This window comes from Hylobates moloch, unplaced genomic scaffold (genome assembly GCF_009828535.3).
Source record: "Hylobates moloch isolate HMO894 unplaced genomic scaffold, HMol_V3 SCAFFOLD_6, whole genome shotgun sequence".
Classification (NCBI taxonomy): Eukaryota; Metazoa; Chordata; class Mammalia; order Primates; family Hylobatidae; genus Hylobates; species Hylobates moloch.
The window spans coordinates 89,237,988-89,263,211 of NW_026652281.1; the positions used below are offsets into that span (position 1 = coordinate 89,237,988).

Sequence of the window (25,224 nt, forward strand, 5' to 3'; positions counted from 1 at the left end):
AAGAGGTTAGGATGATTAGTTATAAACAAATCATATCCATAACACTAAGGTATAATTTTGTTTTGTTTTTACAATTTTATAGATTCAAGAACATAGGCTTACCTGAGATACACCTGTCATGTGCCAACGAAATCAGAGGCACATTGACTTTTCCTATGTAAATATTCTCCTGGGTATCATTATCATCAAAAACATAAAAACTCAGAGACTCTGACTTAAGGTATCGATCCAAATCCATATTCATTGGCACTGGGAAATACATATGATCATCAAACTGTGGATCATTGCTACTGGGAATGATAGCTGTATCATGGTCTGCAAAATCAAAAAACTTGTACACAACATATGGGTGTGGCTGCAGGTGGCTTGCTCGGGACTGCAGGTGGTTGCAACATCTTATTGTAATGCGAAGTTCATTTAAGTTGCCATCTGTGGAATCTGTAGAACTGAGCTGAGCAGTTTTGGGTGCTTGCTGACTTAACTGGAAAAACATACATATTTATATTATGGAAATAATACGGTTAAAAGATGAACAGCAGCTGCCAAGCCCCAAATAAGATAATTTTGTCAATGACAAAAGCTGTGTATTTTCACTTCATAATTTCTTGGTAAAATAAACTTTTATTCTAATGGAAAATCAATATTCCCTAGAACATGTGTGAATAGATGATTCTGTTATTAGCAATAAACCTTGGAGACTGAGCATACATGTGGAGATTGGTGCTAAAATCAAATAAAACCAAGACAAATGTTAATCTGATGTTCCTCGATTCTGTTAGATAACTAAAGACTACTGTGAGCAATGGGTCCACAGACGAATGTCCTAACTAAAAGACATTCACCCGCCCACCCAGAGTAATGATTCTGTTATATTTGGGTGGCCCTCATCCTGAACCGTTGGGATTTGAGGAAGCAGATACCTGAGGCCAAATTAGCCAGTATAACAAAGTCTAACTGTTATGAGAAAATGAGAACAGAGTCAGAGATAAACCTTGAAGGGAAAAAGAGCTAGGACCGGGAGGATACTTCAGGAGAGAGATGAACAAAAGCAGTTACTAGGTAGAGTCGGAAACTACTCTATGGTTCCTTTGGAACTCTTACTGAGATGGACGGCACACAGATATTTTAGAAAAGTATTATGCTGACTGTTAAATCTTCCATGGCTGATGTGATCTGGAACAAAGAAAATGCTAGTGTTTCTGTGCTTTGGCTTAGTGCTGGAGTCTCTACCTTCCACAAAGGCATCCCTCTGCATTTCTGAATCTGGATTGAACATCTGGGACCCTGACTCCATGAGAAGTTTATTGGAGGAGGAAAAAATAAAGCTGTCGTCATAATCTCCTTAGTGGACAAATCTGGTGTGTGGACAGGAGAAACCTAAGAAGTGAATCACAATATTGCTTTCCCAGGGCTAGTTTGCCCTCAGCAATAGAAGGCTGAGAGGAATGACTGAAAAAGTACCTCCACTTCTCCCCTTCAATCTATGCACCAGAGCTGAAATTCCACCAGGAAACAACTTATTCAAGTCAGAATCTGGGAGTCTAAAAAGCTTTAAACTACAAAACCAAACAATGTGGTCTCCTTATTTCTAACTCCCATCTCCGTAACAGCATTTCTCAAAGTGCGTTGTAAGGAATACTGGCCAGAAAGATGGTCTCTGGAAGCAGGTGCACTCTTTCTTAAGTTTGGAAATCAGTGTGATATTAGTCACGCTTCTTTACCTGAAAGTCATAGCAACTAATTCTATCTAGCAAAAACAACAAAAAAGGACTTTAAGGTTACAGGCATATTTCATGGAATACATAGTAGAAACGTGGTTGGGCCTTCAGAAGGCAGTGGCCTAGAAACCAGCAGAATGTCCTCTCCATCTGATCTCCATTTTTTTCTGTATGTTTGTTCATTACTCTCTTTCTTCAGACCCATTGTGCTACCTTCGCTGTTTAACATGGTAGATGATGGCTGCCTACAGCCCCCAATTTTACGTGTTCCAGATATGTCTTGCTTTCTCCTGATCTCAGAGGGCAGAATCTGATTGGCTCAACTGGGGTCGAGTGGGTATTCCGAAATCATTAGTTATAATAGGGTGGGGAGTGAAAGAAAATGGGATCTACTAACACAAACCTGGCCACTGGGAGCCCAGCTCCATGGATTGGAGGTGAAGGAGTTCCACATAAAAAAAGAGGTAAGATAATTATGACTTGAACAGACATACCAAATGTTTCTACTATATCTTATCCCTCTGTTACTCAATGTGAGTGCATACTTTACACTGCCTATTAAAATTCATGTTACAGGCTGCGGTGGCTCATGCCTGTAATCCCAGCACTTCAGAAGGCCGAGGCGGGTGGATCACGAGGTCAGGAGATCGAGACCATCCTGGTTAACACAGTGAAACCCTGTCTCTACTAAAAATACAAAAAATTAGCCGGCCGTAGTGGCAGGCGCCTGTAGCCTCAGCTACTCGGAAGGCTGAGGCAGGAGAATGCATGAACCCGGGAGGCGGAGCTTGCAGTGAGCAGAGATCACGCCACTGCACTCCAGCCTGGGCGACAGAGCAAGACTCCGTCTCAAAAAAAAAAAAAAAAGATTCATATTATATATGACAACTCCTAAAGTAAAGAATCCTATTTAACCTTGCTCAATTCAAGGTCTTCTGCATTTATTGGATCATGGAACTAATATGAAAATATGGTCATTAAGACTCCATGAAACATTGTTTGGGAAATGCCGCCCTGAGGAATTGCATTTAAATTCCAAGTTCCCAGAAAGAGAATATTAATTTTTTATTCTACTTTGCACTTCAGAAACCTAACATGAGGAAATAATTTGGAAGTACACTAACTGATAGTCCAATAATGGCTGTTTATTTCCTTAACAGTAGAAATTTTTAACAAAACTCTTTTGATGTGTGACAGCAGTATTATGATGATTAATTTTTCAAAAGTGTCCTGAGTAGCACAGGGGAGTTTCTTTGTGTTGATGGAACAGCTCTGTATTTTGGTTGTGGTGGTAGTTATATGAATCTATACATGTGATAAAACTGCAAAGAATAACTGCACACATACGTGCACACACACACACACATGAGTGCATGTAAAAACTGATGAAATCTGAGTAAGGTATGTAGCCTAATTAATAGTATTGTCCCGATTTTGAAATTATACTATAGTTATGCAAGATGTTACAATTAGGAGAAATTGGGTGAAGGTTACAGGGGATCTCTTTGTACTATTTTTACCACTTCCTGTGAATATATGATTACTTCAAAATAAAAGTTAAAAAAAGCCACTTGATGGCTGTGAAAGAAAATGATTTTAGTTTAAAGCACGACACATAAATAAATATTATAAAATTTCTATGTTGTAAAAGGGTCTTAAAGCGAAATGAGCTTACCGACTGCATATGCTCTGGCCCCTTAAAATTTGATGTTATATATCCCAAAGCCTTTGCCCTTTCTCGATAAAGTCGAATTGCTTGATCCATGGGAACTCTTAATCGGAACCAGTATTCCACTGTGCCAAAATTTGGGATGTCTCCTTTTGTTCCTACAAATCAATACATAACCCAAGGTTAAAATAGTTTCATATATTAAAATATATAGCAGTAAAAACACATCAATGGTGTTATGCATTAAAACTATACATTTTATGCTGAGTAAAATAATATGACTTGCACAAATGATGTGAGATTGGCAAATAACAGATGAAGAAAATAGTTACTTCTGAAGTATGAGTTTCATTGTATATTAAATATTATTAAAGAACTACATCAAAGTATGTTTGAGATATTCCAATTTGTACTATTTCATTCCTTCTGAAATATATTTTAAAAATCTAAACATTGAATCAAATACTCCACGGATTCTTTTTGATGCTATAGTATAATACTTTTTTTAAACAACTTGCACTCAATGTTGTCTGACATTTACAATACGAAACCTCAAAATTATAAATATGACATTCCACATTCTAATTCAAGTTTCAAGACATCTTTGGCACCTTCCCATTTCTAGACTATCTCACAAGCATAAGGGAAAATGTCATAGCTATGCCAAATACATGTCCCATGCAGTACACCCTTGCACGATGTTTGCCCTACACACCCTCAGTACTCCTCTCAACTCAGGCAGCTCTTCATCTCTCTTCCATGGGGAAGACTTTCTGTGTGGCTCCCAGGAGAGTAGAGCCCTGTGCCTCCTTCATGGACGTTGTATGTCCTTGTTAGGGCACTGACTGCTTTGGCCTGTCTGTTCACCAGGCTATTTCTCTAATACACCGTAAGTTTCTTGAGAGCAAGGGCCATAATTTCCACCAATATACTCCTACTAGAGGGACTAGTATATAAAGGCTACTTAATATTTGTCAAATAGAGAATATTCTATACACAAACTTTTCTGAACACACCAGATTATTACAAATATTACCCCTACTCTCTCCTACTTTATCAATTTTTTCCCTGCTAATGAATCATTCTCATCAGCATACAAATGTGACTTACTATCTGCCTGCTATAGTTTGAATGTTTGTACCCTCGAAGACTCATGCTGAAATTTAATTATCATTGTTAAGAGTATTACGAGTAGGACCTTTAAGAGGTGATGAGGCCATGAGGGATCCACCCTCATGGGTAGGATTGGTGCCATTATAAAAGGCTGAGATTGACCCCTTCTTGCTCGCTCCCACCCTCTAACCTTCTGCCATGTTGCAGCAAGAAGGCCCTTACCAGATGTGAACACCTTGATACTGGACTTAGGTATTCTGTTACAGCAGCACAAGACACACTATGACAGAAGTCATCATTTAAAAATAAGTCCTAAAATAATAATATTAATGTAATATATATGTGCTTGTATATGCATAAAAGATCTTTCTTTACAGGCTCATGCCTGTAATCCCAGCACTTTCGGAGACTGAAGTGGGGGCACTGCTTGAGTCCAGGAGCTCGAGACCAGCCTGGGCAACAGTGTGAGACCCTGGCTTAATGAAAAAACACCCCAAACAAACAAAAATCTTTGAAAGAATCTGCAGCCTTTGGTGAGGGGACCCAGAGTGGCTAAGGAAAAGGGGAGGGAGGTAGACATTGATGTCTTTTTGATTTTTGAGTCATGTGAATATACTACCTATGCAATCAATCACTCAATTAATAAAATAAAATCCATCCTAAGACCCTAAGTCACCCTCCTTGCTTCTTCGAATACCTTCTTCACTTGGCCCCTGGGGCACCACAGACTCGTTTTCCTCCTACATCACTGGCCAATCCTCAGTTTCTTTTGCTGGCTTTTCCTCCTCTTCCTGAAGCCTTAATTTTGGAGTTTCCCAAGGCTTGGTCCTTGGCCACCTTCTTTCCTTTATTTACATTCACTCTCTATGTGATTTTATCTATGCTCATGGCTTAAAATATATTCTATATGCTAACAACTCCCACTTTTATATCTCTGTCCCTTACTTTCAGATTAGTGTGTCCAGCCACCAGCCTGACATCACCACTTGGATGTCTAATAGGTGGGTCAATCTTAACTTGTCCAAACAGAATTCTTGATTTTCTTTATCAGATGTGCTCCTTTCCCAGTTTTCCCTATCTCAGTAAATGGCATCACCATCCTTCTAGCTGCTGATGCCAGAAATTCTTACTTCATCCATTTCCCTCATTATCACACATTCAACTGATAAGCAAATCTTGAAGGAGAAGTTAATAAAATATGTACTGAATATGACTACTTTTTATCGCCACTTTCATTACCATCTTAATCCAAGCCACCATCGTCTTTCCTTGATCAGTGCAATAGCCTGCGAATGGTCCTATTTTCCCTCTTGCTTGCTTCAGACTATTCTTTCCACAGCACTCAGGGTGATTTTTCTAAAAGCCCAGAAAATCCAAACTCCTCACTCTGACCTACAAGGCTCTGCAATATGATCTGGCCCTGCCTATCACTTGAATCCCCCCTTTGCTGCAGCCACTGGGCTTCCTGCTGTTCCTCCCACCATCAGGCTTGCTCCTCCCTCAGGGTTTTGCACTTGCTATTGCCTCTGCCTGAAACATCCTTTCCCTGGATCCTGGCATGGATCTTCATTCTTTACCAATGCTACTCCCTCAGAGAAGCCCTTACCTGAATTTGCAACCTGACATTTCTCCCTTTAGCCTCTTGCTCTGATTAACTGTTCTGTATTGCCTGTATTCCTCTCTAGAAGGTAAGCTACAGGGGGTAGTTTTCTCTGTCTTATTTACCACTGACCACCGTATTCCCAGTGCCTACTAACAGTGATAACTTAAGGTCTTAAAAAATTAATAATTTTATAAATAGCTTATATTATTATTTATAATAGTTATAACTATTAAACTATAAATAATTTAAACTATTATTATGAACTTAAACCATAGTTCAATACATAAATTAATTTATAAATAAATTACATAATTTAGCCAAACAGAGTATCAATACGAGAAACATCTGAAGTTAAAAGTTTTAAAAAATTAATAGTCATTGTACTGACATCAACAATGACATTTTTTTTTTGCGATGGAGTTTCGCTCTTGTTATCCAGGCTGGAGCGCAGTGGCGCCATCTCAGCTCACTGCAACCAATGCCTCTCAGGTTCAAGCAATTCTGCCTCAGCCTCCCAAGTAGCTGGGATTACAGGCATGCACCACCACATCTGGCTAATTTTTGTATTTTTACTAGAGACGGGGTTTTGCTGTATTTGTCAGGCTGGTCTTGAACTCCTGGCCTCAAGTGATTCACCTGTCTCGCCCTCCCAAAGTGCTGGGATTAAAGGAGTGAGCCACTGTGCTTGGCATCAGTGACGTTTAAGATAGTCCAATTAACTGTGGGTAAAGAACGTTGTCCTTGCTCTAAAGGCACCTTTAATATACAAGAAAAGATAGTAATGTAGAGTACCATAACGATATATAAACCAAATTAGTAATTCAAACACCCAAAGCTTATACATTGTACTTACCAACCAAACTTGCTGTACAAAATATTCGGCCGCTTTTTTCAAGAATTTCATGAAATTTTAATTGACATGCTGCAATTGTTTCATATTCTGTGCTATAAGCTTGGTGGACCTCAAGGGTGATAGTATTCTTCTGAATATATTGCAAAAATAAGTCATTAACATGAACAAGATATTGAGAAGTGAAGTTATATTCGGGATGAAGGCCTCGCACTACAGGAGTTGTCTGTAGTTCAAAATCATAGAAAGCATAGGTACAGAAAGTGACAGGCTCTTTATCTCCAGATGCCTGTAAAACTTCAGAAGAAAAGGTTACTTTGTTGATATGGATTTCAAATAGATTTTCGCCTCGTTCTAAGTGGATCGTTTCATCAAATTCATCAACAGAGTCATCTGGCATGATTTCTGATTTAAATTTGTACTGCTTGGTGCCATAGGCAATATCCTTTAATTGGGCTGCAAGAGAAGACACACAGTTTAAAGATTTCGAAATATTGACATAAGAAAATGAAAACTGGCTTTTGAAGTGGTAAGAATGAGTACTTCTGGTGAACAGTCTCTGTTTTAAATTCTATGACTACACTGTTTTTCTGTAAATAATACTTTATCGTACAAAAATTTATCATTTCTGTTTTGACATCACTTATTAGGCGGCAAGAAAATTGCAACTTCAGTTTTAATATAGCCTAAGCCAGGAAAAAGGGGAGAAAAATATCAAAAGAAAAAAAGCCCTCTTAATGAACAGCTGAGGTAACTACCTGGATTTCACCTGCTTCCCTGTCTCTGCTCCACCCATTGTCTTCTTTACTATAAAGTCAGTCTCTCTTTCTGCCGCCTCCTTTCCTTTAACTTATTAAGATTTATACTTTTCTTCTTTGTGGAGTGATGGATAAGTTTATTATCCCGATCATGATGATGGTTTCACCGTTATATACATAGGCCAACCAAATAACACCAACGTGAATATCTGCCTTGCTTTTCTGTGAAACTGCTCCAGAAAAAGCCACCAGTAATCAATTAATTGCTAGATGCAATGAATGCTGATCCTTGTATTACTTGATTTCTTTACTACATTCGACACTGATGACAATCTCCCATTAGTGAACTCTGTCTTGCCTGGGCTTCCATGTCGTCATCTCCTCTGCTTCTCCTCCTATCCTTCTTCTCATTCTTTTGGGATTTTTCTTCCTCTGCTAGTTTTCTGGGCTTCTGTTTTTAATTATTTTCTTAGTCTACATATTCTCATGAGTGATCTCATCAACTTTTATGACTTTTGTCATTATTAATATGCTAAAGGTTTCCATATTACTATTTTAAATTCATATTTATCTTCTCAACTCCATTCCTATATTTCTAATGTTTTGTTTAACCCTCTACCTATCTAGATATCCCACACAACATATTCAAAACAGAATATATCATACTGTCTTGTTTTTTTGTTTGTTTTGAGACAGATTCTCACTCTGTCACCCAGGCTGGAGTGCAGTGGCGGAATCTCGGCTCACTGCAACCTCTGCCTCCCAGGTTCAAACGATTCTCCTGCCTCAGCCTCCCGAGTAGCTGGGATTATAGGCACCTGCCACCACACTCGGCTAATTTTTAAAATACTTTTAGTAGAGATGGGGTTTCGCCATGTTGGCCATGCTGGTCTTCAACTCCTAGCCTCAAGTAATCCATCTGCCTCAGCCTCCCAAAGTGCTGGGATTAGAGGCTTGAGCCACAGTGCCTAGCCCATATTGTCTTCTAGCTATTTCTGTACTTTAAATCTCAAGTGATGATTCATTCATTCATCCAGTTGCCCAAGCTAGATCTCAGAGAGTCAGCCTCGATTCCCCGTTTTCTTTTTTTGAGACTATCATAAAACAGCAACTCTTTTTCTTTTATTTGCCTCACATCTATAGGGTCTCTACTATTCAATACTGTTTCCTAACTCTTCAACACATTTGTTCTTGTTCTATTTCCACTGTACCTAATTTTATATTTTCAGTTTACTACCTAGATTATTATGGAACTCAAAATGCTTCCTTCCTTCAAATCTTCCTCTTTCTCCTCAATACCTGTAGCATAATCTCCAAAATGCAATTCCGAGTGTATCACTCCCTACTTTAAAATCCCTCTGTGGTTCTTCAGGTTAATAAGGTTCTACCTCATCAATCAGGGTGAAAACAGGGCCTTCACAATTTTGTTCCTTATAGCTTTGTCTCCAGGTTCTCCTCCTTTTTTGACTTTCCTGAATTCCAATTGGATGGATCTACGGTGCAGTTTCTCAAATGTACCGCAATACTTCATATTTAGGGCATCTTTCCCTGCTTTGCTTACTGCCTGGAATGCCTTATATTATTTTTACTTAGTAGTGAATTCTGTCATCTTTAAAGACTCCATACCTACTGTGCGAAGTCTTCCCTGAATCTTGAGGTAGAAACAGGCATTCTCTCCTCGATGTTTCCTTGATACTTTTAGATTTTCTTAGCTTTACACTCTTCATAGTAAAACATAAGCATTTATTTACTCGTCAACATCTTAGGAGTTCCATGAGGGTGGTGCCTCGGTTTTTCCTATTTGTATTCTCCCTGCCCAGCACTTTGCTTAGGATGCATTAGGGGCTTGATCATGTTTATGGAGTGAATCAATGAATTGAGAGGACAGATAAAATATGATGGTTAAAATTTAGTAAGACTTGAAAGGAATGAAAATCCCAAACACTGTGACCTCCCTTTTAACCAAGAAAATTCCATTAAACAAATTTTTATTGAGTACTACTTGGAATAAAAGGTACACATTGCTCGAGTTTTGGAAAACCCTGCTTCATCAGATAAAGATATTTATTGAGCTCTTCTACCCAGATCAGAGTTTCTCAAAGTGTGGTTTGGAAACCACTGATGGTCTCTGAAACCATTTTGGGGATCTGTGAGGTCACAACTATTTTTATAATAATGGTAAAATGTAATCTGCCCTTTTCATTTTTATCCTCTCACAAGTGTATAATGGAGTTTCTTGGAGGTTACATGATGTGTGATATCATAACAGATTAAAGGCAGAAGCAGATATAAAAATCCAGCTGTTTTCTATTAAGCCAGTCTCTAAAAAGATTTGCAAAATGTTAAAAATTTAAAAAATTTTAAACAATATCCCTCTTCTTGAAGTGCTTTTTTGTTTTGGAAACTATAACTTAAAAAAATAAGTACTGTAACTTATGTTAACATGCAATAAGTTCATTATTATTTTAACAAATTAAAAATATTTAAACTTTTTTTCACTTTTAATTTGTTATGATAAATATCAATTAAGTATAACTCACGAATAAAGGCCTTCTCGAACCTCAATAAGTTTTAAGAGTGTAAAATTACTGCTGGCATAGACCACTGAAGTAAGTATGGTACGCAGTGGACATGGACATGAAAGAGAGACAAAGTACTTATCACTGTAGAACTTACATTGTGGTTATGGAGAATATGCAAAATTCCAACAGCTGAAGAACACTTATATGCTCCCCAAACATACAGCTTTTGAGTACATGAGAAGAAAACTGGGTTGGTAAGTGCTGAGCTAGTTTTTTTCAACATGTAGTCTTCTTGCACCTGCATCTGAATAGCTTGCAGTTACTTCTAAATACAGTATAAAAAAGGATGCGCCCCAGGACCTCTAGGGGTAGGGCCCAGGAAACTACATTTTAAACGAGTTCCTCAAGTGATTTTCCTACTTGCTAAAGTCTAAAAATCACTGTAAGGACTTCAAGTAGAGAGATAGCTAGGAATAATTAGAACCAGCTTCCTAGCACAGGTGAATATTGTGTTAGGTTTCAAAGCGGGGAAGTGTGTATCTTGGAATCATGGTAGAAAGGAGGTTTAGGCAGAGCAAACAGCAAGAAAAAAGGCATGGCAGTGGGCCTGAGCATGACATATCTGCAAAGAGCAGGCGGAGGACCTGTTTGGCTGAGGTGCACAGGTTGCTTAGAAGAGAAATTAAAAGGTGGTGGCAAATTTGAGACTGTAGTAATTTATGAAGTACTTTGAAGTCTTGCTTGCAACACTGAATTTAAAAAGCAGTAGGGAATTACTAAAAATTCCTGAGTAGAAAAGAATCAAGGCCGGGTGCAGTGGCTCACGCCTGTAATCCCAATACTCTGAGAGGCTGAGGCGGGAGGACCATTAGAGCCCAGGAGTTTGAGATGAGCCTGGGCAACATAAGCTCTACAAAAAAATTAAAAATTAGGAGTAGTGCTTGAACCCAGGAGGTCAAAGCTGCAGTGAGCTAGCTATGAATTAGGGGTAAACACAGCAAAAATACACTGTAAGTGCAGATTTGGATGACATTATCAACTGTTATAAAATCCATTCCTCTAGTTACTGTGGACCAAAATATCGTGTATGTTGTACCTTCTAGTTTATGGATACGTGCAGCCCTGTTATCAAGAAGATGAACATACTGTTCCACTTTGAGTTCATAATCTCGCTGCAAATTTTCCATCTTATGGGTCACTGCCTCAACCTCCATCTACAAAATAAGAGATAATAAGTTCTAATATTTATGATTAGTTCTATTTTCATTATTCAAAGCAACTATGATTCAAGCATTTTCTAGATCCTGGAAATAGTAGGAGCTATGAACCATGGTTTCCTGACCTCAAATAGCTTACACTTTAGAAAATTATGCTTGGCAATATTCACAAATCAGAAGAAAGATAAAACTCCAGATTCCCTTTTATGGAGATGTGTTTTCATTTTGTTAAAAGCTAAGACAATACAGTTATGGCATGACTTCAGGATAACTATAACTCACTTGCAGAATGTGCTAAAGCTAACAAAGGTGATTTCATTGCCACTACTCATTCCCTAAAATCAGGGACTTTAAAAACATTATTTGTGGCAGGGCATGGTGGCTCAGGCCTATAATCTCAGCACTTTGGGAGGCCGAGGTGGGTGGATCACTTGAGGTCAGAGTTAAGAGACCAGTCTGGCTAACATGGTGAAACCACGTCTCTACTAAAAATATAAAAATTAGCTGGGCGTGGTGGCGGCACCTGTAATCTCAGCTACTCGGGAGGCTGAGGTAAGAGAATCACTTGAACCTGGGAGGCGGAGGTTGCAGTGAGCCATGATCGCGCCACTGCATTCCAGCCTGGGTGACAAGAGCAAAACTCTGCCAAAAAAAAAAAAAAAAAAAAAACAACCAAAAAAACCCCCACATTATTTGTTTTAAAACTATTTATTCTAACTAAGTACCTAGTTATAAGGCTACATTCCAGAGATGTGATATGTTAATAGATTACAATAGATGTTAATAGATAACAGGTGATAACATACAGTATTTAGAAAATAAATCATCAGCAGAATATTATAGAAAAATTACTCTCCCCATTTAGTGTATTACATTACCTGATAATCTTTATTAATTTTGTGTTGCATAATTAGCATGTTTCTTGTCTTTTCCAGCTCTTGCACCGTTTCTGCATGAGTTGCTTGCAGCTCTCTCATAGAGCGTTCTAGATCTTTATTAATTTCACTATCTACTTTCACTAAAAAGGAAAGGTCTCCATTTTTTTGTTCTTTTTGAGCCTAAAATAAAAACATGTTTTATGACTGAAATAAAAATTTCTAAGATGTGCTTTTATGAATATAGATGTATCAATAAACAATTCATTGATTCATCAATTTTCAATTTCATCAATTGAAAACAGATAAAGGAAGTCCTGATATATATATCAGGACTGCTTCATTCCTGATGGAAAAAATGAAATTTACCTGTTAATCAAATTCAAATATTTGGACAGACAATTGGAACAGTTATAGAGAAATCAAAAAATAGTTTGTTACTTTATGACATATAAAAGAATCATGTATATTTATTTTTATTTCTTCATTTGATTAAAATCTACACTGTTATTTAAAAGGAAAGAAGTGTTTTTTGTGTGTCTTGTAAATAACAGAATATTCTAGAATTAAAAATTATCTTCCTGAGGTACTTATAATTCAATATTTTCCTTAACAGGGTGTGCATCAAGGTCTCTTAGGGCAGAAAATTGTTGATGAGTTAAATAGTGAAGTAGATAAAAGTAAAATGTTTGTTATAATTAAAGAAAGTGCTTTAAATGAGAGTTTTTGAGGTCTGGTTTAATGAAACTTTGATGTCATTATGAAATATGTATATGCTATAACTAAATGTCACCTGACCACTTTCCTGAGTCTTAGTAGTGTTGACATGTTACATATATATTTGTAAAAGACGTACTAAGTTTCAGAAGATGCAAGAATAATTCATTCTCCAAATGTAAGGGTTACAGATAAGGGTCATCATTATGCTGAAACAGTTGTATGCAGACATGAAAATCATGATGAAGTTCAGAACCTTACCTTTATAAGTAGGAGAGCTTCACTCAGTTCATCAGCATTAATATCATTCTCCTGCAATAGATTAAGTAAAAGCTCACAATGAGTTATGAATGGAAAATACAAGAGACATTCCAAGATTCAAATTATCCTCATGAAACGTAAACTGACTGATGCCATGAACTAACAAACTAAGTCTACAAGACATTCCAGCGCTTCAAAATGTCCCTATGGAACATAAACTACCTGATAGCATGAGTTAATAAACTGAGTAATTAATGTATCTGTATTCTTTTGCTTTGTAGTATAGTGCTTTCTCTATGCATAAAATACTGAGATAAAAATTCTGAGTTTTATTTCTTAAATAAGGAAATAATTCACCTGGTTGTACAATTTCATGCGTTTTTTAAGTTCATCGAGTTGTTGCTTTTGTTCCAGATACTGTAACTGTAGTTCTCTATTCTCTTGAACGAGTTTTTCATTTTGATCTTAAAAATAAAGTCCACACAATTGGAAAGGTAAGTAAAAATCAGGTTTAAGAACACATTTCAAATTACTTTAATTCCTGTTACACACCAATCTTGATCTAGTATTGTTCTGGTCAGAAAGGAAACTGAGCTAGCACTCGACAAAGACAGCAGGGGAATGAGGAATAAACGAACACTATCATGTGTCTACCATATGATTCACTTGCTCATCAAAAACCCAAGACATAAGTTCACAGTATTAATATAAGGAAATTGGGGCCTCTGGGACTTCAAAGGAATGTTCTATTTAAAATACCTGAGAAAATGTGTTTCTAAATCTATGATTTTTTACTTACTTATTAAGGGTCCTGAAAAGCATGTGAAAAAAAAATTGTCTTTTAGTTTTTTAATTGACATCTTTGAATTTTATTTTCCCAACTTAGCATACAGTATTTTTATTAAAACAAGGTAATTTCCAGAACATGGCAGGGGGGTGAGGGATGAGAAATTACCTGTTGGGTATAATGTACATTATTCGAGTGATGGTTACACTAAAAGTCCACACTTCACCACTATCTAATATACCCATGTGCATTTGTACCCTCTAAATCCATAATAAAAAAATTAAAAAGTAAGGAAATTCTGAATCTGTATTTAGTCAACCATACTTCCAATAGGTCTATTACATTAGAAGGACTGGATTCTTAAGCCATGCATGGTGGTATCAATAATAATTCATACGGGTTGGGCACGGTGGCTTATGCCTATAATCTCAGCACTTTGGGAGGCTGAGGCAGGAGGATCCCTTAAGTCCAGGAGTTTGAGATAAGCCTGGGCAACACAGGGAGATCTCATCTCTTAAAAAAAAAAAATTAAAACAAAATTAGCTGGGCATGCTTGTGGTCCCATCTACATGGGAGGCCGAGGTGGGAGGATCAGTTGAGCCTGGGGAGTTGAGGCTGCAGTGAGTCATGATTGTGCCACTGTACTCCAGCCTGGGCGACAAAGCAAGACCCTGTCCCCCCAAAATAAATAAATTCATATATGTTCTTTATTCACTGACTTCATGCTACTAATCAGTCGGAATGGACTTGGAGCTAGTGCTAAGAAATGGAATAATGGTTATGCTTGTCTAGGTACTCAGTTGCTATGACCCACAAGCAGGAGGGTAGAGTAGAATTTAGAAGACAGCAAATTCATAAAGAGACTAATTTTTCACTCCCTGCATTAAACATGTTTAGCTTTTTTTTAAAAAAGCATAATAGCTAGCGAACAAATCCACAGTATTTGATAATCTCACATTCTTAAGTGTACTCTTTGCTAGAGCTCACTGTCGCACTCAGGTATCCACCTTTGTTGACTCTCTGTGGACTAACTCTAAGCCATGTCATCTAAAGTATCTCTACCAATTTCATTCTGCTCTCAACCATTTATGTTTATCCTAAGTCTTCAATTTATGTTGTACATTTTTGTTTCCTTTTCTTAAAAAAATGAACACATTTGCCAAGAATTCTTTGCACAAATGCATTTGCATACTGACTGCATTTTAAACAAAAATATGTTTCTGACTTTTATAAGGCATTGTGTTCTCAAGCTATAAATACTACATATAAATAAAAATGTTAAATTACACAGGAATAAATTTGGATGTTTTTAATGTCATATAATTCTTGGCAGTCTAAAAAGTAAAAAAATAGAAAAATAAAAAAATAAAACCTGTGATCCTAGGCAATACAGAGACATTTTAATATCAAGGCTGGCGCAGTGGCTCATGCCTGTAATCCCAGCACTTTGGGAGGCTGAGGCAGGTGGATCCCGAGGTCAGGAGTTCGAGACCAGCCTGACCAACATGGTGAACCCCATCTCTACTAAAAATACAAAAATTAGCTGGGCATGGTGGCACGTGCCCATAATCCCAGCTACTCAGGAGGCTGAGGCAGGAGAATTGTTTGAACCCGGGAGGCAGAGGTTGCTGTGAGCCGAGATCGCGCCACTGCACTCCAGCCCGAGGGACAGAGTGAGACTCCATCAAAAAAAAAAAAAAAAAATTAAATATACTGCATAAAACTTTTGTCTTATTGATAGAAGATTAAAAGGTTATCCTAGAGTATAAATTGCTTATATCTAGTTTACTAAAGAAAAGAATATCCAGGCTGGGCGCGATGGCTCACGCCTATAATCCCAGCACTTTGGGAGGCAGAGGTGGGTGGATCACGAGGTCAGAAGTTCAAGACCAGCCTAGTCAACATACTGAAACCCCACCTCTACTAAAAATACAAGAATTAGCTGGGCATGGTGGCGCACGCCTGTAGTGCCAGCTACTCAGGAGGGTGAGACAGGAGACGAATTGCTTGAACCCGGGAGGCGGAGGTTGTGGTGAGCCGAAATCGCACCACTGCACTCTAGCCTGGGCAACAGAACAAGACTCCATCTCAAAAAAAAAGAAAAAAGAAAAGAATATCCAAATGTGAACAATACTTAAAAATTTTGAAGGTATAGGTTAAATACTTGTCTTTAAACTAAAAATTCAGATGAATAATAAATATGGATTTATATGAGATTAACTTTTTTGTTAGAGAATAGAGTAAGTAATTGGGACTCTGTATGTTGATTAAATTAAAACAACATCTAGATAGAATGGTTAGGTAACAAAAAGAAGGCAAATATAGTCCGAAGTATGTAAAAACAAAGGTACTGAGGATAATATAATTTTATTCTCTGGCCAGCAAAACATTTTAGGGTTTCTAAGGGTGAGCTAAAGTGTAAAGGACATGACTGTTCCATCTTTATCCAGACACACTGTATTTTGATTATTATTTCTATGTTCTAGTTTTCCTTTTCTTTCAATTTTTCAGAGCAGGGTTCCTATATGTTATTAGGTAGAAATAAACTTATTTATTTAAATGTTTCCAGCCTTTCCTAATTTTTGTTTCAACAACAATATCTCCATTCACTGATATTTTTTAAACAAGGGCATTATTAGTGGAAAAGTAACTTAGTGGGAGAAGACATTACTGAGTACCTGTAACTTATCTTCTACTGAATTTTATTTAGAATTATCCACTACATTTTTCGTTTCTCAAACTGTTTATTTGGGACATAACTCCTGGGTCTTTAAAAAGTACTGAAATGCTATAGTTCAAAGAGGAAATATACTTGCTGAATTATAATAGGCAAAATCAAAGCACTCTGTACAAGATGAAAAATAACCTCCTTACCTTATGATTTGACAAAAAGCAGGTTAAGCTAAACAGCATTTTATTCAAATGAGATAACATTTCACTCTTTTAAAATTATGTTCTTCCAGCACACCATTAATAAGCAGAGTGCAGAGAACAATTCAACTAAACAATTTTCAGAGTGCCTTTGTGCTAATATCTTCAGCTGTGATCAATATAACCATACGCATTATGCTGAATTATGCATTTCAGCTAAAGATAGAAAGGAACTTTCAAAAGCAAGCCCTTAAACACATGCAGTTAATTTAAGCATTAACCAAATGCAAACTGCATTTACATATCCTTCCCCCACATATTCACACAATCTGAAACTAATTTGTACCTTGAATAAAGAGGTGAGTATTCTCTAAAAATAATTTGCCAGTTAGATGAATGACTACAAGAAGCCAGGGAAACATCTTCTAGCAAAGAACACTTGATACATGAGAAGGTAAATGTATGAAGACACTTCAAAGTAAAATTAAACAATTTCAAAATCTGTAATACAAAATGGAACTTTCTAAATATTAAAAGATTTTCTAAAATAGACAGTTTTGGTTTTTTTGTGTATTATTTCCTTGGAAGAAATGGTTAAAGGCTGTAATATTTTTCTTATAACCCACTGTTACATTCCCACAAAGAAACAAAAACTTAAATCCTTAGACTTGTAAATCTGAGGTATTCAAACAAAAATGACTGGAAAGTAATAGTTGCATTAAAAGTAAAGATTCAGTTCTAGCATTGTTCTTTGGAAAATAATTGGATAAGTGTGTAAAAATTTGTGTGGAAAGATACTGTTTATGATACTTAAAAAAACTGAAGCTATTTAAATATTCAATACAAGATTGTTAAATAATCCATGGTACATACACACACTGGAAAACTGTAACGGCCATTATAAATGATTCTGATGTAGATTTATATTAAGGAATGATTTTACAATATAGCAAAAAAAGCACATTATAAAACTATATCTATCATTTAGAAATAACTCTGAAAGGACATAAATCAAATATTAGCAGTGATTATTTTGCTAATATTTTGTGGGTTGTGGGATTGATTTTTCTAATTTACATACTGGACTTTTTCATAATGTACATGAGTTATGTTTATTATTTTAAAAATTCCCAAATAATAAAAAAGCCAGTAAAAAAGATGAGGAATAAATTAGATAAACTAAAATAACTTAAGAACTGTAATACTTAGTAAGAACCCTCCGAATTAATTCAACGACAATAAACAGGTCTAACAAAAATACTAAGATTCTACCCTCCTTAAGAAAAGCTTCTTTGCAAAGATCAGTTCAGATATCCAAAAGATAACAGCTTTAGAATTCTTGATTATCTAAGTAAACACAGAAAACACAGAAATAAAAACGGTTTATTTCATTTCCTTTCCCTTTAAGAATGGGCAATTTATCTGCTCTTGGAAAAGAGAGAGGGAACATAGAGCACTTCCACATTTTTACCTAAACAATAATTTATCGAGCAATTACTAAGGCAAAGCACTCTGTTAGGTATTTGATACTGCACGTTAAAATCAGGAACTGTATGTATTTTTGACATGAAAACTTAAAAAAAATCCACCAGGTCAGAAAACCTGTCATCACCATTTTATTCCACTCACGGTCTTCTAGAGAAAAAGTCATAAAAAAAATCTATCATCAAATGTAGTCACTTCGTGAATAAACATTGCCCTAGAGTGTTTCATTGAAATTAAGACTCCATTGATTATAAGATGTGTTCCAATTTCAGACTTGCTAAAATGTGAAAAAAATGTCACACTGAAATTTAAAAATGCCATCACTTATAAGATGCAACTCAATATTAGAGATGTTAAAATATGAAAAGATAATGTTCCTTATAGTCAGTGAAATATGGCATTGTGGTCTAAATAAAAACATAAGAATACTAACTAGAAACGTAACTGTTTTTTAGTGAGTGTATTAAACTTTTAAACATTCTCATGCAACTGAATTGCAAGTGTTCAAAAGCAGCAACCTTCTTAGCACATGACTCGGTTTATCTAGGGCATGAGCAAACAGATAACAACACTTAAAGCAAATAATTCATTTCCCCTGTTGTGCATTTGTGTGTATATCTATGTGTGTGTAACACAGTAAAATTCAGACTTCTTTAATTATAATTCTTTTACTTCTATGAGATCTGTTACTTATACTGAAACTTATTAGTGATTATTATTTTAGCATGGGGCACAAAGCTTCCTGGTATTTAAGGTCACTGTCACAGAGTAGAATTAGACATCTCATCAGAGATTTTCCCTATTCGAACTCTCAAAAATGGCAAGCTACTATTTCTGCCACTCTCTGTCATCTTACACTAGTTTTTGTGCCATTACACTTGCCACCACCTCACATATTACACATTTATTTAATTGTTGTTAGTTTCTCCCTATTAAATTTATATTTCATGAGGGAAAGACTTTTGTTTCTATTCATTGCTGTATCCCCAGAAATTATAACAGTACCTAGCACTAACTGGTGCTCAATAAATACTTGTCAACTGTTGAGTAAAGAAAGGCTCAGAATTTAGGAAAATTGAACAATTAAAAACAACCTAAATAAGAATAGCTTATTGAGAAAAAGCAATTCTTTTGGCATATACACTAGGCTGAGTAAGAGAAATTTTGAGCAACTACTGAATTCATGAGAGTGGATGACTGTGTCTGTCCCTCATACATCGCAGGGATACTGGCAAACAGTAGGCACCAGAGTAAGTACTGACTGATTCAATGAAGAAACATTAGATGTCTGAAATGAGTAAGGCAGTGGTTATTTCAAATGTACCTCTTTCAGTTTTTAATCTGTCAAGGATTTCAGTTTTGTCTGTTAAGTCAGACTTCAAGGCAGTCTCGAGCTGAGCAATCTGTACTTTCAGCTGTTGCTCCTTTAACTTCCATTGCTCTTCATGGGCAGCACTGAAGGCACTGCAAAACACACGTGACATGCAAGGAAAGCTTGGAAATCAGCTTCAACCGAAAATAATAAAGAGAAAAGCTTTTAGTGGCACAGAGACCACTGTCATCATGTCTTAGGAATTAAGTAAACATATGCTGTTCTGCTGCTGTTGAAACCAAGGCGCCTTTCTCAGGCTGCGGTTAGGGAACATGAAAGAGTTTGTGGGATGAGCAAAGGAACTGGCCTTAATTTAGAGCTCTAAAGTCAGAAAAGTTGGCAGTGTGCAGCTTTTGTGGGACTAGTAAAGGAATTCAGATACTGTACATACTCCAGAGGAATCCACAATTCCAAACCTCAGCAATTGACATCGGACAAAACCATTCTCTCCCACATACAAACCTCTTAATACAGAGAAAATGGACTTTCCACCTGATCTTTAATTCTGTGAAACTTTTAAAGAGTCTGTGATAATAACATGTTCACAAAATACTGGCCACAAAACGATAGCATATTGAACCACCAGACAATACTTCTGATATTGATTAAGAAGTAGTGATAATATAGTCTTTGTTAAAAAACAAAAAACAATAGGCTAAAAACAGTTTTAGTTGTAATACATGGTTGGAATGAAAACCAGTGCTGTGCCTGATAAGAATGACGAAAATAGAATTACCACTCCTCAATAAAAGTAAAGCAGTTTAAACCATGGTTAAAATTTGCTAATAATCAAGACCCAGCATATCAGAAGAAAGAACCGGTTGAAAAATAACTAGACAACGCACAGAAAGTGTACAATAAACATTTGTTTACGCCAGTGGTTCCTAAACGCTGACCTAAATACTGGTAGTAGGCCAGCTGCAGTAAGGACACTTAGGGAGATTTTAAAATGAAGATCCCAGGGCCCAGGTATTCATATTTTTAGAAAGCTCCCCAGATGATGGCCAGGTTTTGGAAAAACTGATCTTTGATCTGAATTTCAGCAGAAAACCATTATCTATGAAGCTTGATATGACTGAATAATCATCAGCAGCTTTGACCATTCTACTTATTTTAAGCCCAGTAAATACAACAAAAACTTATAAAATCTGGTTTTTTACTGATGATGAAGTAAATGGAAAAGAAACATATTACTGGAAATTGCCCTTAATGTTGCTCCCAACTAGTCTTCAGTTTTTATCCCAAAAAAGATACTTTTGTGGGAGGCATAGCTTTTCAAAAGAGAAAAATTGTGTATTCATTTCACATTTTGAATATTTTACTGCCTTTAAGATAACATGACCTTGAAAATAAATGGAATTATGGAAGCTTCTCTAAATATGACATGTTTCTTCTATCAGTGTTCTCATTTCACTTATGGAACCTTAACAAAATATAGGATCTATATACCAATTATTTAAGTTGATTTTATCAAAGGTACAATGATCTAGACCTAAATGAAATCCAAATAAAATATGTACTTTAAATACTAAATAATATTCCTTTTTATGTTTGCTTTTAAAATAAAGAACAAATATAATTTCTACGTATGGCCAAATTGTATATATCAAACACATCCATATATATAAATGAATGTGAGTACATCTATGTGTGTGTGTGTGTGTGTGTGTGTATATATATATATATATATGCATGTCTTATTTTATTAAAAACATGTACCACCCGGAAAAAAAATTAGCATGATGAAATAGGCACAACATACATTATATCAGACACCAAAAATTAGAAACAGTAGTGTTCCAATAGCATTAGTACCAGCAAAAAGATCACCAACAGCTAATCTGGCAGAAACATCAGAAGCTGTATGTGTTTAAATTAAGAACAATTTAGCGGCCTGGGTTTTCCAAACCCACAAAATACTAGTGTAAATCAGCATAAGTCAATCTGAATTTAGTCCACTGCTATCTTCCCTCTAAATTTAGGATTACATTCCACTGGAGTTTCATGAGGAATTCCTTTTGAATTTACTGTATTCCTCTATGCTTACAGCCATCTGTGTAACTATAAATGGTGAACCACATCTGGCTCCATTTTCTTTGTAAGGGCTGTGTACATGATTAAATCTGCATATGAGAACAGTCTTTGAGAACTTTTTATTCATGAAAATGTTTTTGTATATTGCCTATAGTGACAACTGAAGAGGGATCACAGTTAGTTTTTGTACACATTTCACTGTTACATGATGTTGCAGGACTGTTCAAATGTCAGCCTGCAGTGGAATGCCCATTGCTGCTTGTGGTCACCAGCATGTCCACTGGCAGACATGGGTCAGCATACTGTAAATACACACCCTTGATCAAAACCTTATAAAGATCTAAATAAAGCCAAAGAGTTCATCTGCTTCCTAAGATCTTTCCTCTTATAGAAGAAATTCCATTTGTTCAATGTTCAAGGGCATCCTAATGTGAGAGATAGGAAAGAATAAACTGTAAATCATCCATAAAGAAATAGACAGTGGCTGGGTACAGTGGCTCATGCCTGTAATCCCAGTGTTTCGGGAGGCTGAGGCAGGAGGATGGCTTGAGCCCAGGAGTTCAACACCAGCCTAGGAAACATAGAGAGATCCCATCTCTATAAAAAATAAAATTAAAGGCTGAGTGTGGTGTGTGGTGGCTCATGCCTGTAATCCGAGCACTTTGGGAGGCCGAGGTGGGCGGATCACTTGAGGTCAGGAGTTTGAGACCAGCCTGGCTAACATGGTAAAACTCCGTCTCTACTAAAAATACAAAAATTAGGCAGGTATGGTGGCACACACGTGTAATCCCAGCTACTCAGGAGGCTGACACAGGAGAATCGCTTGAACCCGGGAGGCAGGGGTTGCAGTGAACCAAGACTCTGCCACTATACTCCAGCCTGGGTGACAGGGAGAGATTCTGTCTCAAAAAAACAATAAAAAATAATAATAAAATTGAAAATTAGACAGGTATGGTGGCACATGCCTGTAGTCCTAGCTACTTGGGAGGCTGAGGTGGGAGGATTGCTTGAGTCCAGGTGGTCGAGATTGCAGTGAACTATGATTGCGCCACTGCCCTCCAGCCTGGACAACAGAGCAAGATCCTGTCTCTCTCTCTCCTTTTTTGTTTTTTTTTTTTTTAAATCATAGGTACTTTATTTAGGGCCTAATGAAAATTAAATTCATATTTACATCAGGATATTTCACTTACTGAAAGAAGATGATGCCCCAAATGTACTTGGAGTTTGATTTCTGTGAAGCATAAGCTGCTCATATTTGATCACATGAGATTTTATGGTTTCTAGAAGGTTACAGGGCACAGATGCTCACTTTACAGAAACAGAACACAGAGCATCTATGGGTGTCAGCAGTGCTCTTTTACATTTTGAGAAGTAGATGACTATCACATAATAAAAACTTGATCCACCCGATTCTTAAAAAGGTTAATATCATCTTAAAAACTAGATGAATACCTTTTAAAAACAGACATTGTATTAGTGTCTCTCAAGGAGTTAATACCTCAAAATCACATTCAACAGATTTTTTTGGACCCAGTCTCAAATTAACTGAATCAGAGTTGGATGGTATGGGGGCAGAGGGAGGGGTGCAGATGGATAGGCAAAGAAGCTCTGAAGAGGTGGTGAAATCTACATTTTAATACGTTTTCCAGGTTATTTGCATACATTATAGTTTAGGAACCACTGCATTTATCAGTTACATGGCCCCAACACTAACTAACTTCAAAAGTGAAGCACAGCATTACCAGATTATAGCATAACATAATACTGTATTACATACCACAGTATAGAGTTTCTCTCTGACCCAATAGAAAGATATAATTGCAAAAAATGTATTCTGAACTTTTAAACTAAACATTTCTTAAAGTTATACTTACTTCTTGGCAGTGTATCAAAAGTGTTTTAGCATATTAAAAAAGGCTCACACTAAAATGTAACATGAGCGTTTTATCTTCCCAGATGATTCTCTAATATGTCATATGTCAAGTAATAAACACATTCAAAATTTCATTTGAAAAAGAAAGATGAGAATGCAATCTGCAAATCATATTTTTCTCCTGAAAACTAGTCAATTTTGAATAACAAACAAATGCTGTCCTTTTAAAAACATGTTATCATTATGACTAAGCAAACAGGGAGTATGTGTAGTTTTTGATGAACATTAGTTGTTGGCAATAATGAATAGCAGTGTCATGAAACAAAAGAGCTGTAAAGAATCTCAGAGACAATGCAGACTTTTGTTGAATTTCTCCAACTACACTTCTAAAATGTATCATATATTTCAAAAACACTATATTAGAGAATTCTGTAGTTCTGTTGACTATTATGTGTGTTTGCTGGGTTTTGTGCTTATGTTACATTAATTTTTCTTTTGACATTAAATGTTTTGACACTCACTACACATATTTACTTCCATATATCTCACATAAACTTCACGTGTGAGCAGCATAATGAAGTCTGCTTTCAGTGTGACAGGAAAAAATGTTAGTGTAAGCATAAAACATTGAAAAAAAAACCCTTCAAATTTATACTCTTAGATCATCTTCTAATATGGAAAGATAAATTTTGTGGTGGGAAAGTAAATATGAGAAAAACATGACTTTCTCAAAATTTTATTTATACATTATTCCCAGCTAAGTTTGATTTTTTTTTTTATTCCAAGTAAGTATGTTCAGCAAATTTTCAAACTGGGGAGAAGTAGAAAATTTGGAAGTAATGGCCATATGGCACTATTTTCTTCTATTTAGACTACGTAAATTATTTGAAATTGTAAGATACTGAAGATATATGTAAATCAGTAAGAATTTCTGGATGTATAACAGTTCTGTTATTCCATGAATGTTTCCCTTCCACATATACAATTTTCCAATGCAATTAAAATCAGATAGTGAAGCATAACAAAAAAAGAATTCAAGCTTTAGAGTTAGAAAATATCTGGGTTTTAGTTCTAAACTAGAGTCTCAGCAATGCTGTGTGACTCTGCACAAGTCTTAATTTTTCTGGAATCCCAATTTCCTCATTTATAAAAGAGGGATGATATCTTCTCTAATAGGGTACTGTGCAATTTGTATACTGACATTTAAACTTTTCAAACACACATACGATTTTAACTGGTGTCTGAATCTACTGTTGGTAACCCTTAATACAATCAGTCACTGTACAAAGATAGTCCCCACAAGTAGGTAAATAACATAGATGACACAAACTACTGAAATAATGCCTACGTTAATTTAGGTAACTTTTCAGAAGTAAATCAAAATAAAAGCCTATCCCCACACTCCTTGGGTATAATTTGTTCAATTTACAAAATGTAAATTTAATTGATAAAAAATAAGAGAAAAAGCTAAAAAGTTAAAGAAGCACTTGTAGCTCAAA

General features: G+C 36.2%; 1 protein-coding gene across 6 annotated transcripts in view; it reads right to left on the reverse strand.

Annotated features, from left to right (window-relative positions):
- The window catches only part of RPGRIP1L (RPGRIP1 like), a 103,468-nt gene that overhangs the window by 45,944 nt on the left and 32,300 nt on the right, over positions 1 to 25,224 (reverse strand). For all 6 annotated transcript variants that reach the window (XM_032157356.2, XM_058440989.1, XM_058440988.1 and 3 more), the window contains 8 exons: positions 19,771 to 19,910; positions 13,661 to 13,767; positions 13,304 to 13,354; positions 12,329 to 12,508; positions 11,330 to 11,447; positions 6,957 to 7,409; positions 3,394 to 3,545; positions 103 to 481 (listed from right to left, as the gene is read on the reverse strand). In XM_032157356.2, coding sequence (XP_032013247.1) covers positions 103 to 481; positions 3,394 to 3,545; positions 6,957 to 7,409; positions 11,330 to 11,447; positions 12,329 to 12,508; positions 13,304 to 13,354; positions 13,661 to 13,767; positions 19,771 to 19,910 — 1,580 coding nt within the window. The remainder of the gene's footprint in view (positions 1 to 102; positions 482 to 3,393; positions 3,546 to 6,956; positions 7,410 to 11,329; positions 11,448 to 12,328; positions 12,509 to 13,303; positions 13,355 to 13,660; positions 13,768 to 19,770; positions 19,911 to 25,224) is intronic.